The sequence below is a fragment of the Mobula birostris genome, chromosome 1 (assembly GCF_030028105.1).
Source record: "Mobula birostris isolate sMobBir1 chromosome 1, sMobBir1.hap1, whole genome shotgun sequence".
NCBI classification, from domain to species: domain Eukaryota; kingdom Metazoa; phylum Chordata; class Chondrichthyes; order Myliobatiformes; family Myliobatidae; genus Mobula; species Mobula birostris.
Window position 1 is genome coordinate 83,294,736 of NC_092370.1, and position 16,646 is coordinate 83,311,381.

The 16,646-nt window shown below is 47.8% G+C and overlaps 1 protein-coding gene across 1 annotated transcript in view; it reads left to right on the forward strand.

Annotated features, from left to right (window-relative positions):
• LOC140197781 (dermatan-sulfate epimerase-like protein) overlaps nt 1-15,299 on the forward strand; it is a 46,091-nt gene extending 30,792 nt beyond the window's left edge. The window contains exon 3 of the mRNA XM_072258232.1: nt 6,659-15,299. Within this exon, the coding sequence (XP_072114333.1) occupies nt 6,659-9,239 (2,581 nt within the window). The 3' untranslated portion in view covers nt 9,240-15,299. The remainder of the gene's footprint in view (nt 1-6,658) is intronic.
• The last annotated feature ends 1,347 nt before the right edge of the window (nt 15,300-16,646 follow it).

Sequence of the window (16,646 nt, forward strand, 5' to 3'; positions counted from 1 at the left end):
ACCTTACTATTAAACCCGCCGATAAGGGGGGTGCTGTTGTAGTCTGGCGTACTGACCTCTACCTTGCCGAGGCACAGCGACAACTCGTGGATACCTCCTCTTATTTACTCTTCGATCGTGACCCCACTAAGGAGCACTAGGCCATTGTCTCCCGCACCATCACTGACTTTATCCGCTCAGGGGATCTCCCATCCACTGCTACCAACCTTATAGTTCCCACACCTCGCACTTCCCATTTCTACCTCCTACCCAAGATCCACAAACCTGCCTGTCCTGGCAGACCTATTGTCTCAGCTTGCTCCTGCCCCACCGAACTCGTTTCTGCATACCTCGACACGGTTTTATCCCCCCTTGTTCAATCCCTTCCGACCTATGTTCGTGACACTTCTCACGCTCTTAAACTTTTCGATGATTTTAAGTTCCCTGGCCCCCACCGCTTTATTTTCACCATGGATGTCCAGTCCTTATATACTTCCATCCCCCATCAGGAAGGTCTCAAAGCTCTACGCTTGTTTTGGATTCCAGACCTAATCAGTTCCCCTCTACCACCACTCTGCTCCGTCTAGTGGAATTAGTCCTTACTCTTAATAATTTCTCCTTTGGCTCCTCCCATTTCCTCCAAACTAAAGGTGTAGCTATGGGCACCCGTATGGGTCCTAGCTATGCCTGCCTTTTTGTTGGCTTTGTGGAACAATCTATGTTCTGTACCTATTCTGGTATCTGTCCCCCACTTTTCCTTCGCTACATCGATGACTGCATTGGCGCTGCTTCCTGCACGCATGCTGAGCTCGTTGACTTTATTAACTTTGCCTCCAACTTTCACCCTGCCCTCAAGTTTACCTGGTCCATTTCCAACACCTCCCTCCCCTTTCTAGATCTTTCTGTCTCTATCTCTGGTGACAGCTTATCCACTGATGTGTACTATAAGCCTACTGACTCTCACAGCTATCTGGACTATTCCTCTTCTCACCCTGTCTCTTGCAAAAATGCCATCCCCTTCTTGCAATTCCTCTGTCTCCGCCGCATCTGCTCTCAGGATGAGGCTTTTCATTCCAGGACGAGGGAGATGTCCTCCTTTTTCAAAGAAAGGGGCTTCCCTTCCTCCACCATCAACTCTGCTCTCAAACGCATCTCCCCCATTTCACGTACATCTGCTCTCACTCCATCTCCCGCCACCCCACTAGGAATAGGGGTCCCCTGGTCCTCACCTACCACCCCACCAGCCTCTGGGTCCAACATATTATTCTCCGTAACTTCCGCCACCTCCAACGGGATCCCACCACTAAGCACATCTTTCCCTCCCCCACCCCCCGCTTTCCACAGGGATCGCTCCCTACGCGACTCCCTTGTCCATTCGTCCCCCCCCATCCCTCCCCACTGATCTCCCTCCTGGCACTTATCCTTGTAAGCGGAACAAGTGCTACACATGCCCTTACACTTCCTCCCTTACCACCATTCAGGGCCCCAAACAGTTCTTCCAGGTGAGGCGACACTTCACCTGTGAGTCGGCTGGGGTGATATACTGCGTCCGGTGCTCCCGATGTGGCCTTCTATATATTGGCAAGACCTGACGCAGACTGGGAGACTGCTTTGCTGAACACCTACGCTCTGTCCGCCAGAGAAAGCAGGATCTCCCAGTGGCCACACATTTTAATTCCACATCCCATTCCCATTCTGGCATGTCTATCCACAGCCTCCTCTACTGTAAAGATGAAGCCACACTCAGGTTGGAGGAACAACACCTTATATTCCGTCTGGGTAGCGTCCAACCTGATGGCATGAATATTGACTTCTCTAACTTATGCTAATGCCCCACCTCCCCCTCGTACCCCATCCGTTATTTATTTTTATATACACATTCTCTTTCTCTCACTCCCTGTTCTCCCTCTGTCCCTCTGACTATACCCCTTGCCCATCCTCTGGGTTCCCCTTCCCCCCCCCCCCCGTCTTTCTCCCTGGGCCTCCTGTCCCATGATCCTCTCATATCCCCTTTGCCAATCACCTGTCCAGCTCTTGGCTCCATCTTTCCCCCTCCTGTCTTCTCCTATCATTTTGGATCTCCCCCTCCCCCTCCCACTTTCAAATCTCTTACTAACTCTTCCTTCAGTTAGTTCTGACGAAGGGTCTCGGCCTGAAACATCGACTGTACCTCTTCCTAGAAATGCTGCCTGGCCTGCTGCATTCACCAGCAACTTTGATATGTGTTGCTTAAAGATCCACAGGGTTAGTTTAAAAGCTTCCATTCTTAAAGGCCTGCCTGCTTAAATCCTCATCCCCTGTATAGAAAACAGTCATTATGTGTTATCTACAGTTAGACCACAGTAATAGGAGGAATACATGATAGTGCATTATTTACAGTTAGACCATAATGGTGCGTTGCCCACAAATAGATCAGTGAGATTATGCTAACTAGCAAAAAATCACAAGAGTACATTACCTATAGTACAGAAAGAGTATAGTGACTATAGTAGCCTACAATAAAAGAGCATTAACAAAGTACAGTAAGAGTACTGTAGTATGAAAGTAGTCTGTAGTTATTGCACTATTAGTGTGACCATAAGAATGCAGTAATGATGTATTAAATATGGTTCAAATACTGTAAAAATTTAGTCAAAGTCATTAAACTTTCCCAGTTCATGAAGCTCTATTGCACAGTATTGTGTACTACAAATGTACTTTATTCTGCGCTTCCCGCTCCCTGGATTACAAATCGATAGTAAATATTAAAAATTTAAATTATAAATCATAAATAGAAAATAGGAAAATGGAAAGGAAGGTAGTGCAAAAAAACCGAGATGCATGTCCGGATATTTGGAGGGTACGGCCCAGATCTGGGTCAGGATTTGTTCAGGATCTGTCTTATCACAGTTAGAAAGAAGCTGTTCCCAAATCTGGCCATATGAGTCTTCAAGCTCCTGAGCCTTCTCCTGGAGGAAAGAGGGATGAAAAGTGTGTTGGCTGGGTGGGTCATATCCTTGATTATCCTGGCAGCACTGCTCCGACAATGTGCGGTGTAAAGTGAGTCCAAGGATGGAAGATTGGTTTGTGTGATGTGCTGCGCCGTGTTCACGATCTTCTGCAGCTTCTTTTGGTCTTGGACAGGACAACTTCCATACCAGGTTGTGATGCACCCTAGAAGAATGCTTTCTACAGTGCATCTATAAAAATTAGTGAGGGTTTTAGGGGACAGGCCAAATTTCTTTAGTTTTCTCAGGAAGTAAAGGCGCTGGTGGGCCTTCTTGGCAGTGGACTCTGCTTGGTTGGACCTTGCAAACTCCTGTTAAAGAAATTAAAGATTTTGACTTTGCTAAATAAATGATATGTTTGAGAAACCGGGGGGAGAAAGCACTGCTGTAAAACAACTCTCAAATAAATCACCATGACTATTTTAATGAACAATGGACAATAAGGTCATTTGTTTGATGCCTTTTTAATGTGTTTGCATTATCTGTGTTTTTGCATTATCCATGGAAGGACAGTCTGATATTACCCTGGATAATCGATAGGCCAGTGTAATAGGACTGTACTTGCAACAGTGTTCCAGCCAATTAAGATGAAAAGGTTGATAGAATAGATCTTTAATCTGGTCCTCCTTTTCTTATTGATCCTATGCTTAATTTAACAAAGCTGCATTGATATTCATTAAGGGCAATTAACATTGAGCCCATGAAAGCAGTAAACTAATCAGAATGCACAATGTAGTGAAACTCTTTGAATTAAACCATGGATTAGACATGTGTTTCGTCCTTTGATCTTAATCTATAGTAAGTAACAGCCAAGTACTGAAATCTTTGTATCTAGTGGTGAAAGGTTATCAGAGGCAGCTGCCTCTGCACTTAATGCATAACTCAACCTTCCTAATATTTTCTCACTAATATGATGATTGAATAAACTGCTTCTCACAGACATGGGATGTTTGGTTCTTGCCAGCATCAAGTACCCATTTCCACTCCTTCTGTACCTCTGGGTCTCTCTGTTCAGGGCCCTTCACTGTGTATAATCTCCCATGGTTGAACTTCCCAGTTGGGTGGTTCCCTTAGGTTAGAAAATGCAGGGATGGGTCCTTTACATCTAGCCTAGAAAGGGATTACATTGCACAACCAGTTCAAAGAAATGCCCGTCAGATTTATTATCACTGATTTAGATGACGTGAAATTTGTTATTATTTTGCAGCAGCAGTACAGTGCAGAGACATAAAATTACAATAAATTACAAAAAAAAAAGTGCAAAAAGAAAGAATAATGGGCTAGTGTTCAGAAATTTACTGGCAGAGGGAAAGAAGCTGTTTCTGAATTGCTGAGGGTCTTCAGTCCTCTGTGGTAGTACTGAGAAGAGAGCATATCCCAGATTGTCAGGGTGCTCAGTGATGGATATGAACTTCTTGAGGCACAGGTATCCCGGATGGTGGAAAGGATTGTGTCTACCATGAAGCTGGCTGAGTCTATATCCCTCTGCACCCGCTTGCAATCCTGTTCATTTGATCCTCCGTACCAGGCTGTGATGTAACCAGTCAGAGTGCTCTCAATTTTATCCCAGTCTTTGTGACCTTCTATATATCCTCAAACCCCTACTAAAGCAGAGCTGCAGTTGTCCCTTCATTGTGATTGCAGCAATGTATTGATCCCAGGGTATTCCTTGGGGATATTGATGCCTAGGAACCTGAAGATGTTTATTTACCCTTTCAACCACTGATCCCTCAATGACAACGTGTGTGTGTTGTCCTGACTTCCCTTTCCTGAAGTCTCTAATCAATTCCTTGGTCTTGCTAATATAGAGAGTGAGGTTGTCATTGTGACATCAGCCAATAAATCTCACGTCTGCATGCCTCCTCATCAGCATTTGAGATTCAACTAACAACAGTAGTGTCAATATTGAATTCCACCTATGCTCCTGTTTTTAAACATAATGCACAATCCTTTGATTTCTCAGGTGAAACAGTTCCTTAGTTAATTTATATTCCTGTTAATTGCCTAGCTCTCCAGGAAGAGTGTACATTGCTTAATGAGGCATGAAGCCAGAGATTTAAATTATGGCAAAAAGCCAGTTGTAGTTATCCCTTCCTTGCTCGTGTCATTAAGAAGCTGTGCATTTTCCTTCCTCTGAAGATAGAATGATTTATCAAGCTGCAGAGTGCAGTGTATCACCGCTGAGTTTTCTCTATTGCTCAGTTCCTAACTTTAACGGTATTGAAATGATGTGTTGGAACTTGGAACTCGTACAGAGTTGAGAAATAAACATTAAGCTTATCCACAAGCTGCTGCCTGTGTCCTGCCTTGTCCCAAGTGCAAATAGTCAGGCTATTCAGGAGAATATCTTCATCGAGAATGGATTCATACTGCATGGGAACAGACCCTTTGGCCCATCATGCCCATCCTGTCCAACAGGACAGAATTATATGCACACCATTATAGTCTTCTGTGCCTTGGTGATTCAGGTCTGCTATGACGTGAAGTTTATTGTTTTGCAACAACAGTACAGTGCAAAAACATCAAATTACTATAAATTTAAAAGAAACAGTGCGAAAGCAAAGGAATAAAGGACCATTCAGAAATCTGATGGTGAGGCGAGGAAGCTGTTCCTCTATTGCTTTCTGGCTCCCTTAACTCCTCCCCAGTGGTAGCAATGAGAAGAGGGCATGCCCTGGGTGGCGAGGGTCCTCACTGATGGATGCCACTTTCTTGAGGCACCACCTCTTGAAGATGGTGAGTCTACATCCCTCTGCAGCCTCCTTGGATCCTGTGCTTCGGAGCTTCTAGGCCCCTAATAGCTTTGAGGTGCAGAGCGATCTTGCACTCCAGGTGATAGTTTACTGAAAGTGGCTACGCAGGTGGATAAGGTGGCAAAGAGGGTAACTGGTGGACTCAGGAGAAGTGTAAAGTGACCGGCATGTTACGCCAGGCAGGAGAGAGGAGCAGGGATGGGATTGAGAGACAGAGACAGGTGGATAACAGAGAGGGAGAGGGAAAATTGTCTGAGATTGGGGGGACACGAGGAAATCTGCAGATGCTGGAATTTCAAGCAACACACATAAAAGTTGCTGGTGAATGCTGCAGGCCAGGCAGCATCTATGTCGACTGTACCTCTTCCTAGAGATGTTGCGTTCACCAGCAACTTTTATGAGATTGGAGGGGAGTTGTGTTTTGTGGAGGGGAGACACTGCTGGAAGGAGATGAACAGCAATACAAAGTTTTTCTCTTTCTTTCTCTCTCTCTCTCTCTCTCTCTCTCTCTCTCTCTCTCGTTAACACTCTCTCATTATCTCTCTAGTTAACACTCTCACTCTCACTCTCTCGTTAACACTCTCATTAATTCTCTCACACTCTCTCACTCTCTCGTTAACACTCTCATTAACTGTCTCACACTGTCTCTCACACTCTCTCTCACTCTCTCTCTCTCTCTCTCTCTCTCACTCACTCTCTCTCTAACTCACTCTCTCTCTAACTCTCTGCCTCTCATTAACTCTGTCACCATCCCAGCATCTGCCATCTTTTGTGTTGCAGGTTTCAATGCCGGGCCACACTGGGGATATGGGTCGTCTCACCTATTGTTTAGGGGACTGACTGAATGGGACAGCTGGGAATATCACTCATCCTCCTCCCCCTCCTGTCTCACCTGTGGTTGCAATTAAATGTCTACCTCTCTTCTCTCCTCCACTGCAGGTTCGTGCTCAGGGACGGCAGCGGTAACTGGCTGGCCAAGCAGATCCGCAAGCACCGACCCAAGGACGGGCCGATGGAGCCATCCAGTGCACACCGCTGGTGCACCCTGCACACAGAGTTCATCTGGTATGACCCCGGGCTCAGCCCCCGGCCGCCAGCCATTCACGGCAGCCCGAGGCTGCACGTCTTCCCTAACTGGGGAGTGGTCACCTACGGTGGGGGGCTGGAGCAGGAGCCGGGCCACACCTTTGTGTCCTTCAAGTCGGGCAAGCTGGGTGGGCGGGCCGTCTACGAGATGGTGCATGGTGCTGGCAGCTGGGGTGGCAGCAGGGGCCGGCCATACTCGTGGATCGACGGTTGGAAGAGCTTCAACCCGGGCCACGAGCACCCGGACCAGAACTCCTTCACCTTTGCGCCAGGCGGCCGCCCCTTCGTATCTGAGGCACTGTACGGCCCCAAGCACAGCTACCTCAACAACGTGCTGGTGTTTGGGCCCTCACCCAGCAGCCACTGCAATTGGCCCTGGGAGGGCCAGCTGGGTGAGTGTGGCCAATGGCTGGACTGGACGGCGGGCGAGGCTGGCGGCTCGGCCGGCGAGGTGGTCACTGCCTCGCATCACGGCGGTATGGTCTTCACAAGCGGCGAGGCAGCACTGGCCTACTCGTCCGCCATGGGGCTGCGCAGCGTCTACAGAGCGCTGATGCTTCTCAACGCCGAGACACTGCTGGTGGTGGATCACCTAGAGCGGCAGCCCGACTCCCCGCTACGCCACGCCAGCGCTTTCTTCCACAACCTTGACCTCGACTTCCGCTACGTGCCATGGCGGTCCCAGGAGGGCCTCCACGGCGCCCTGCTCGATGTCTGGGATGCCCAGTACAAAGTGGTGTGGTTCAGCGCTGCAGGCGACAGCCCCGAGGCCCAGATCCAGGAAGCCGAGCAGGCGGCCGAGTTCAAAAAGCGCTGGACCCAGTTCATCAATGTGACGTTTGCGTTGCGGGGGCCCGTCACCCGCATGGCGTTCCTGTTCCACGGACCATCCGTCCGGGTCAGTGACTGCCGCTTCCTCGAGGACGCCAGCACCGGCCTCAAAGTGGCTCTCACCATCAATGACACGCCTGTGGTGGTGTGGCTGGCCACCCGGCACGATGACCCCAGCTCCCGCTTCTCCTACCTCGGCTTCGGTGGCTATGCCAAAGTGGAGGAGCCACACCAGGTCACCCGCTTTGGCCTTGGCACTGTCTCAGTAGCGGCCCAGACCCCATCCCTGTCCCGCTCCTACCCGGGCCCCACGGCTAAGGTGGTGGCAGTGGCGGCAGCGGCAGCTGGCATGCCCTGTCTGGCCTTGGGCCTAGCAGCTGCCCGCTCTTGCCTCTCGCTCTCTTTCGGCCGCCTACTGCGGCTGGCCATGCTGGCAGCTATCAGCCTGTGGCTGGCTGAGCTGGCCGCCCTCTGGGCCGCCTGCCGCCTTCCCCTCTGCAGTGGCGGCGGGGAAGAAGGGGAGCCGGTGCCTGCTTCCCCCTCCCTGCAATGGGACCAGGCGCTGGGAAGAATGCCCCCACTGGTGATCACCTCCCTCCCCGGATCCGGTGCCGAGATCCTGCGGCACCTCTTTTCCGACGTCGCTGATTTCCTCTATGTCCGGCTGCCCACTGAGCAGGCCGGGGTGACCGAGGCTGAGTTCGGCCTTGATCCACTCACCGATGCTTGCGAGTGGACGGCCGCCGACGCCCAGCAGGGCCGCTATCGACTGGCCCAGGGGTGGCTCCAGTCCCTGGTGCACGGCACCAAGCTGCACCTGCAGAACCTGCCGCTGCACCCCAGGGTCAGGGGGAGCTCACAGAAGAAACAGAAGCACAGGAGGAGGGTCTCCCTGGGTGGTGAGGCCATGGAGGGGAATACAGAGTATCTGGGGCGGCTTCAGAGGCACCTGGACGCCCACCCCAACGCCCGTGTGGTGCTCAGTCTGAGCAGCGGCGCCTGGACCCTCAAGATGCCCTTCGTGCATGGCGTGCTGGGGGCCCCGACCCGGCTGATGCTGGTAGTGAGGGATCCTCGAGCCTGGGTCCAATCCTTGCTCTCCCACGCCCAGCCCGGCCTCTCCTCACTGGGGGATGTGCCCGGGCGCTTGGCTGCCCTCTTTGGGGAGGACGTGGGCGAGGGGTGTGGCTCTGCGGCCTTCGAGTACAAATCCCTCCAGCGGCAGTTTGCTGACCCGACCAAGAGTGCGGTGGCCCTCCTGGCTCACCTCTGGCTTGCCAACATCAAGGCAGCGATGAGGATCAACGGGAAGCTACCTTCAGAGAACTACCAGCTGCTGAAGTTTGAAGATGTTGTCACCCTTCCTCGAGAGACAGCCGAGAAGGTTTATGCCTTCCTGGGCTTTCCTTTGCCCCCTGCCGTACTCAACAGGATGCTGTTTGCTACCTCCACAAACCTGCTCCACCTTCCATTCGAGGGCGACCTTGCACCTGGCAACCTCCACACCTGGAGGGAAACGATGTCCCTGCAGGATATCAAGACTATCGAGGACATCTGCTGGTCAGTAATGAGTCAGTTGGGCTATTCGAGGTTTACCAGTTGAAAGCTGAACCGTCTGGAGTTGCAACTACGATGCGGGCAGATTGAACAAAGAATAAATTGCACAGTGGAGTCCCAGGAGCTCTTATGTGGTTTCACTTGAAGGGTGTGTGCGAGAGATGGAGGTTGAAACCTGAGAGGGACATTTAAAACTGGAGAGAGACAGTTCACTTCTAACTCCAGAGTCCACGTGGTACTCGGTCTAAGCAGTGGTGGTTGGGCTCTCGAGTTTCCCTTCAGACAGTGAATTCTTTGAGGCTGGTGGATGCAGTGAAGGGACCCACACACAAAGTTCTATTCATGTCAGTTCAACAGTAAGCTTGGTCATTCAGAAACATTTCCCAGCATTCAGCCACAGGCCTCAAGATAAAACTCTCAAATGTTTCAGATTGGGCCAGTCAGAGAGATTGCAGTCTGCCACTGCAGAAATCATTGCTAGGAGAATCATGCAGAGATGCACTGGCGATGAAAGGAGATTGGCTTTCCGTGGGACCTTGGTGGAGGTGGTGCTGAGTACTTGGTAAGCACTAGTATCACGGAGATCATTCATGAGTGTGGATTTGTCAGGCTGTCTCAGGGAAATCCCAACCGTTGTCTGCATGTGTAGAATGGCGACGATCTGACCCAGAACTCACAACATCCTCTGATTCAGTCTGAAGAGGCACTGCCTCACGTCTCCAGTGATCCAGATTCTAAGCTGACTTCCAACATGCTCCGTGTACAGCTTGCACATTCTCTCTGTGACCCTACAGGTTTCCCCCAAAGTACACCTGTTTTCTCCCGTATCCCAGGTTGGTAGGTGATTTGGCCACTGGAAATTGCGTCTCATGTGCTGCCGAGTGCTAGAATTTTGGGAGAAGCTAATGAGAAAGTGGAGAGAATAAAAAAATCGGGATTGGCATGGGACTAATTTGGGGAGAGTTGATGGAACTATGGAGACAATAGGTTACAGGGAATGTTAGTGGAGAATGGGATTGCTTTGTTAGCCGGTATAGACACAGCTGGCTGAAGTAGCATCCTTCTGTGTTGTAAGAAAATAATATGGCAATGAAACGTGGAGATCTGAGACTCAAACTGCAGTTGATGGGATCCTTGTGTTAACTCCATAATTTGAATTCCAACTTTCCTTTGGAAATGGACTTTGGGAATGCTTGGATTTGGGAAGGTTGTTGGTAAGTTATGAAGGTTACCATGTGCAAGGGAGCAATCTTTGGGTCATTTTAGATGCCATTGCCCAAGATGTGTTGGGAAAGCTGCCAGTCTGAGTGTCTGGGCAGCAGACAGAAAGGGCTTCGGGTTGGGTAACCAGCCCCTTCCACATTTGAAATATGTGCCCACTCTCCATTAACTTAACATTAACAACACCAGGCACAGGTACTGTACAGATCAGTACTCTCCCATACCCCATCTGCCTATCACCCCTCCTTACCTGGATCAACCTATTGCTTCTGCTCCGCCCCTTTCCCCATCTCTTGTTAATGGCTATCTGTCCTTTATCTTTCTGTCCAGATGAAGAGTCTCGACCCGAAACATCAATTATCCGTTTCCCTCCACAGGTATTGACTGACCTGTTGAGTTCCTCCAGCAGTTTGTCTTTAGCATGGATAAGGGAGCTAGTACAGGCAGAAAAGGCCAAATGGCTTCTATCCATACCGAAATGTGTTTCTGTCTGGTAAATATGAACATATCAATGACAGCAAATCCCATTCGTGGAGACACAAGGGGGAAAAGGTATAATTTGATTTGTTACGTACCCCATAACTGGGTTGCCAAACCAGCAGAAATGAACCACTTAGTTGGAGTCTGGATTACTGGAACTAAGAAAGTTTTATTAAAGAAATAAGCAACACAGTACTTTAATCAAAAGGATATAAATGCAACAGGTTAGCAATGATAAAACACACATATACACAGAACTAGGATAATAGGATCAATCAAGCTCTATCGCAGTCTAGGGGTAAATGGTCAGTTTCAAGTGACGCAAAGTTCAGTTCAATTTAGTTCAGTTCAGTTCGCAGTAATCGCTGTTGTGCCGTTGGGCGGGGAGAAGAGAGAGAGAGAACGAATGAATATGCAAATCGGATTCCAAACAGACCTTTGATATTCCTCGCAGTTAGCTTTCGGGCAAGCCCTTTGTAATGATTTCTGAGGTCACTGACTGTGACCCCTCCATTTCCGATACGATCGTTCTTCTGCGGTGAACCCGGCACCCAGGCAAGGGCGGACACACACACCAGGTTCCCGCCCGACCGTGCCTTTCTACCCTGTGCGTCTATGGCTGGTCCCGCGACCAGACCTCCAAAACTCCCAACACACCTCTTCCAGGGTCTCATTACCTCGTGGTGTCGTGTGTCTGTTGCCTTGGCGAACCTGTCCCTTTTTATCCCCCTGCTGGGGTATCGCCTGTCCAACAGACTTCAAACAGTTCAGGGTTCAAAGCCACCGGTCTCTGACAATACTTGGAACCGTGTCTCCTTTCGGTAATCTCTCTCGTCTCTCTCTTATTAGCACCTTGCATGTTCCCCCATTGTCCTCTTATCGGCATCAATCTTCTGATAACTGGTTCTTTTGTCACAGATTACAAAGATAATTGGAAGGACTAGCCATATTTTCTATGTGAAAAGAGTGGGAGAGGCTGGTGGCCTCCTTGCTGAGTGCTTTATTTTCCGTTGAGGTAATATATTTGGAAAAATTGAGTGAAGAATTGGGCAATTTTCCAGCAGCCCGTCCTTCTGTGAAGCACTGCTCCAGCTGTTTGACTTTCCACTGCAGGAGTCTGGAGTGACTGGTGGTCTGTCCATAATGAATGTCTTACAACCCAAGCATTATTGTATGGCAAAGAAATTACAGTTCCCTTCTTGGACCAAAGAGCCTGTTCTATTTTCTATAAACCAAGAACAAATCTCGCAGTCCCTGGACAACTATTATTCTGCAGTTTATCAATAAGTATTATCACTTTGCTGTTTGTAAATGCTTGCTGTGTGTAGATCAAGTCATACTGTACAGAAACAGGCCCTTTATCCATGCTGACCTTTGCATCTGTGCCAATCCCATTTACCTGCATTAGGTCCATACCCTTTATACATTATAAACACAAAGAAGTCTGCAAATGCTGGAAATCCAAAGCAACACACACAAGTTGCTGGAGGAACTCAGCAGGTCAGGCGGCATCAATGGAAAAGAGTGAACAGTCAACGTTTCGGGCCGAGACCCTTCTTCAGGACTAGAAAGGAAGGGGAATGACACCAGAATAAAAAGGTGAGGGTGGTGGGGTGAATGAAGGATAGCTAGAAGGTGGGTAGAAAAGATAAGGGGCTGGAGAGGAAGGAATCTAATTGGAGAGGAGCGTGGACCATGGGAGAAAGGAAAAGAGAAGGGAATTCAGGAAGAAGTGATAGGCAGGTGAGAAGAAGTAAGAGGTCAAAGTGGGAAAATAAAAGAAGAGGGGACTTCTGCTTTTGGCAGATGGAGTGGAGGTGCTCAACGAAGTGGTCCCCTAGTTTATGATGCGTCTCACCAGTGTAGAGGAGCACCAGACACACTAGACAACCACTGTATGTTCACAAGTGAAGTGTTGCCTCACTTGGAAGGACTATTTGGGTCCTTGAATGGAGGGGAAGGAAGAGGTGAATGGGTTGTTGTAGCACTTTGGCTGCTTGCAGGGGTAAGTGCCTAGAGGGAGATTAGTGGGGAGGGATCAATGGACAAGGGAATCATGTAGTGGGGAGGTAAAGATGTGCTCGGTGGTAGGATCCCTTTGGAGGTGACAGAATTTACGGAGGATGATGTGTTGGATGCGGAGGCTCATAGGGTGGTAGCTATGAACAAGAGGAACTCCTACTGTCCAGGTTGGGGGAAGGTGGGGTGAGTGCAGATGTTCAGAAAATGGAGGAGACGTGGGTGAGGGCAGCAACTGTGCTGGAGGAAGGGAAACCCCATTCTTTGAAGAAAGAAGACACCTCTGATGTCCTGGAAAGGAAAGTCAGATCCTAGGAACAGATACGGTGGAGATGGAAGAACTATGAAAAGGTAATAGAATTTTTACAGGAGACACAGTGAGAGGAGGTATAGTCATGATAACTGTGGGAATCAGTAGGTTTATAAAAGATATTGTTTGGCAGTTTGTCTCCAGAGATGGAGAGAGATTGAGAAAGGGGAAGAAGGTGTCAGAAATGGATCAGGTAAATTTAAGGGCAGGGTGGACGTTGGAGACAAAGTTGATGAAATTGATGAGCTTAGCATATGTGCATGAAGCAGCAGCAATGCAATCATCAATGTAGCTGAGGAAGAGTTGGGGAGCATTACTGTAGAAGGCTTGGAACATGGACTGTTCTACGTAGCCAACAAAGGGATAGGAATAGCTGGGGCCCATGCGGTGCCCATGGCTACCCCTCGAGTTTGGAGAAAGTGGGAGTATACATTGGCTGTCATCTTTACTGTATCACAGTGGTGATTCCATCTCATTTGCTGCAAAGCCCCTTGGGATAACTTGACTTTGTAAAAGGTGCTAGGGAAATGCAAGAGTTTACTTTTGGAGCTCACTGCTGTGGTTTCCACTAACTGGGACAAATCAATTGTGAAATCTGCTTATTGTTTCTCTGTTCTCTTTCAGATGGTACCCCTGTCTGATTAAGCATGAATGACACTTTAAGTACCCTTCTGGGCCTTGGCCTTTGATTCTTTCACTCTTTAGTTAGTGGATGCGTAGGGAGATGGTTCTCATGAATAGGTTATTCCATGATCGCTGCTAAATAAATTGGGGAAATGTTCTAAAATGTCCTTCCTTTTTGTAATGAGTGTGGTATAAACTGGAGCTCGCTGTGAGGCTGGTAGAAAGAGAATTAGTGCCTGGTTTATTTTGAATTATGTGTTCAGATTCAGCTTGGGAAAGTGGGATGCTGTCTCAGTATTTTATAAATAAAACTTGGTTGAATAGTCCGTGTGTCTCGGTTCTAGTACTTAAGAATAAATAAATATGTTCAAAGGAAATGGGGAGGTAAAACCCTTCATTCAAACTTACTAGGGGTATACATAGGATGAATGCAGGCATTTATCTCCTCAGGTTGGGTGAGACTAGAGGTCATAGGTTTAGGGAGAATGGTGAAATATTTAAGGGGAATTGAGGAGAAACTTGTTCACTGTGAGGATGTGCAACGAGCAACCATCCAAAGTATATACAGGTTCAATTGTAACATTTAAGAGAATTTTGATTAGGGACATGGATGGGAGGCATTTGGAGGGATATGGTCCACTGCAGGTAGGTGAGACTATACAGAAGATCAGGTCAGCATGCACTAGATGGGTGAAGACCAATTTCTGTGCTGAAAACTCTATGACCGTGACTCTAAAGCCCACATCAATAGTAATGAGAAGAAATATCCAACTCAGACAGGAGTGTGATTGCTTGGTGCCAAGGATTAACCAGTTAACCATGGGTTTCAGAACAAAGTTGGATGAACTTTTAGGCCTTTGATGCAATTGTTCCTTTAAATGGTGTGATGGGCCATATGGTTTCTCTCCAAATCCTGCATGTTGTAATAAATGATCACATTTTGCAATGGTTGTGATTGATAAACAGTCAGATTTGAAGGTTTAGATTTTTTTTTCAGATTACATCAGCGGTGTTCCTAAATTATTGGGAAATGTTACAGTGATTAATCTGACATTGCAAACAGCACTTGCTGGCCATTGGATTAACAAAGTATGTGGCAGATTAGAATCGTAGAAATGTGAATTTAAAAGCTCCCTGATTACAGATACTGGCGAGGCTGCCATGTGTAGCCAGAGAGTGGTTAATAATTGATGCCTCTGTGAGAGGAAGCCTGCATTTCTTATCTAAATAGCTCTCGTGGAGTTGGGATGAAGATGGTGCATATTGCATAAAGAATGCTTTTGTGGAGGAAATAGGACTGAACAATGTGGCTCTTGCTTCTTTATACGTGATAGATTTCAAGCATCCTTGCACTAATGTGTTGGACACTGTGATCTGGTTCGATTTTCTTGTTCATGTTCTGATTCATTGTGATGTACAGAGCCTTTTTCTCTCCACATCTTGAGGATTATATTAAAGAATATTAATAAAAATAACAATCATTTGAACCTTTTTGGTATTGCTTATTGAGTACAAAATAACATCCTTCCATGGATGACCTGTTGAATGTGAGATACGATTATCTGTTTTTTCAGATGGAGGCAGAAGATCCTGCACAAGCAATGGGATTATTTGTTATGGACCATCTAGAAATACAACACAGAAAATGGTTCTGCCCACTGAGTCTGTGCTAGCTGTCAACTACTCGTAGAAATCAGGCACACATTTTGTTCTCCCCACATTCCCATTAGCGAATAATTTACTTTATCCTACTAACTTGTAAGTTATTCGCTAATATGTACATGCATGGTGGAACCGAGAGGGGTTGATGGGAATGTGGGGAGAACAAAATGGGATGAGTGTAAAATGCGTGCCTGATTTATTTTCTCTCTCAACCCCATTTTCTTGCCTTCTCCCAGTAACTTTTCATGCCTTTATTAACTATCAATCCTCAAAATAAATATAACTGATGACATGGTCTCCACAGCCATCTGTGGCAATAGATTTTGCAGATTCCCCAATCCCTGTCTAATGAAATTCCTCTTCATCTCTGTTCTAAAGGATGTTCTATTCTGAGGCTGTACTCTCTGGTCCTGGACTCTCCCTCTATAGGAAACATCCCCTCCACATGCACCTTACCTAATCCATACAGCATTCAATAGGCTTCAGTGAGATCTCCCTGCAATCTTCTATATTCCAGTGTGTACAGGGCCAAAGCTGCCAAACGGTTCTCATATGTAACCCCTTCATTCCCAGAATCTTCCTCCCGAACCTCCTCTGGACTCTCTCCAATGACAACACATCCTTTCTGAGATACGGGACTGTTAACAATACTCCAAGCAACACATAAAAATTGCTGGTGAATGCAGCAGGTCAGGCAGCATCTATAGGAAGAGGTACAGTCAACGTTTCGGGCCGAGACCGAGGTGGAGGGGGAGATTAGAAATGATAGGAGAAGACAGGAGGGGGAGGGATGGAGCCACGAGCTGGAAAGTTGATTGGCAAAAGGGATATGAGAGGATCATGGGACGGGAGGCCTAAGGAGAAAGAAAGGGGGAGGGGGGAAAGCCCAGAGGATGGGCAAGGAGTATAGTGAGATGGACAGAGGGAGAAAAAGGAGAGAGAGATAAAAGATAGTAAATAAATAACGGATGGGGTACGAAGGTGAGGTGGGGCATTAACGGAAGTCAACGTTCATGCCATCAGGTTGGAGGCTACCCAACACTGACTTCTCTAACTTCCATTAATGCCCCACCTCCCCTTCGTACCCCATCCGTTATTTATTTATTTACTATTATTATAAATACTCTTTTCTCTCTC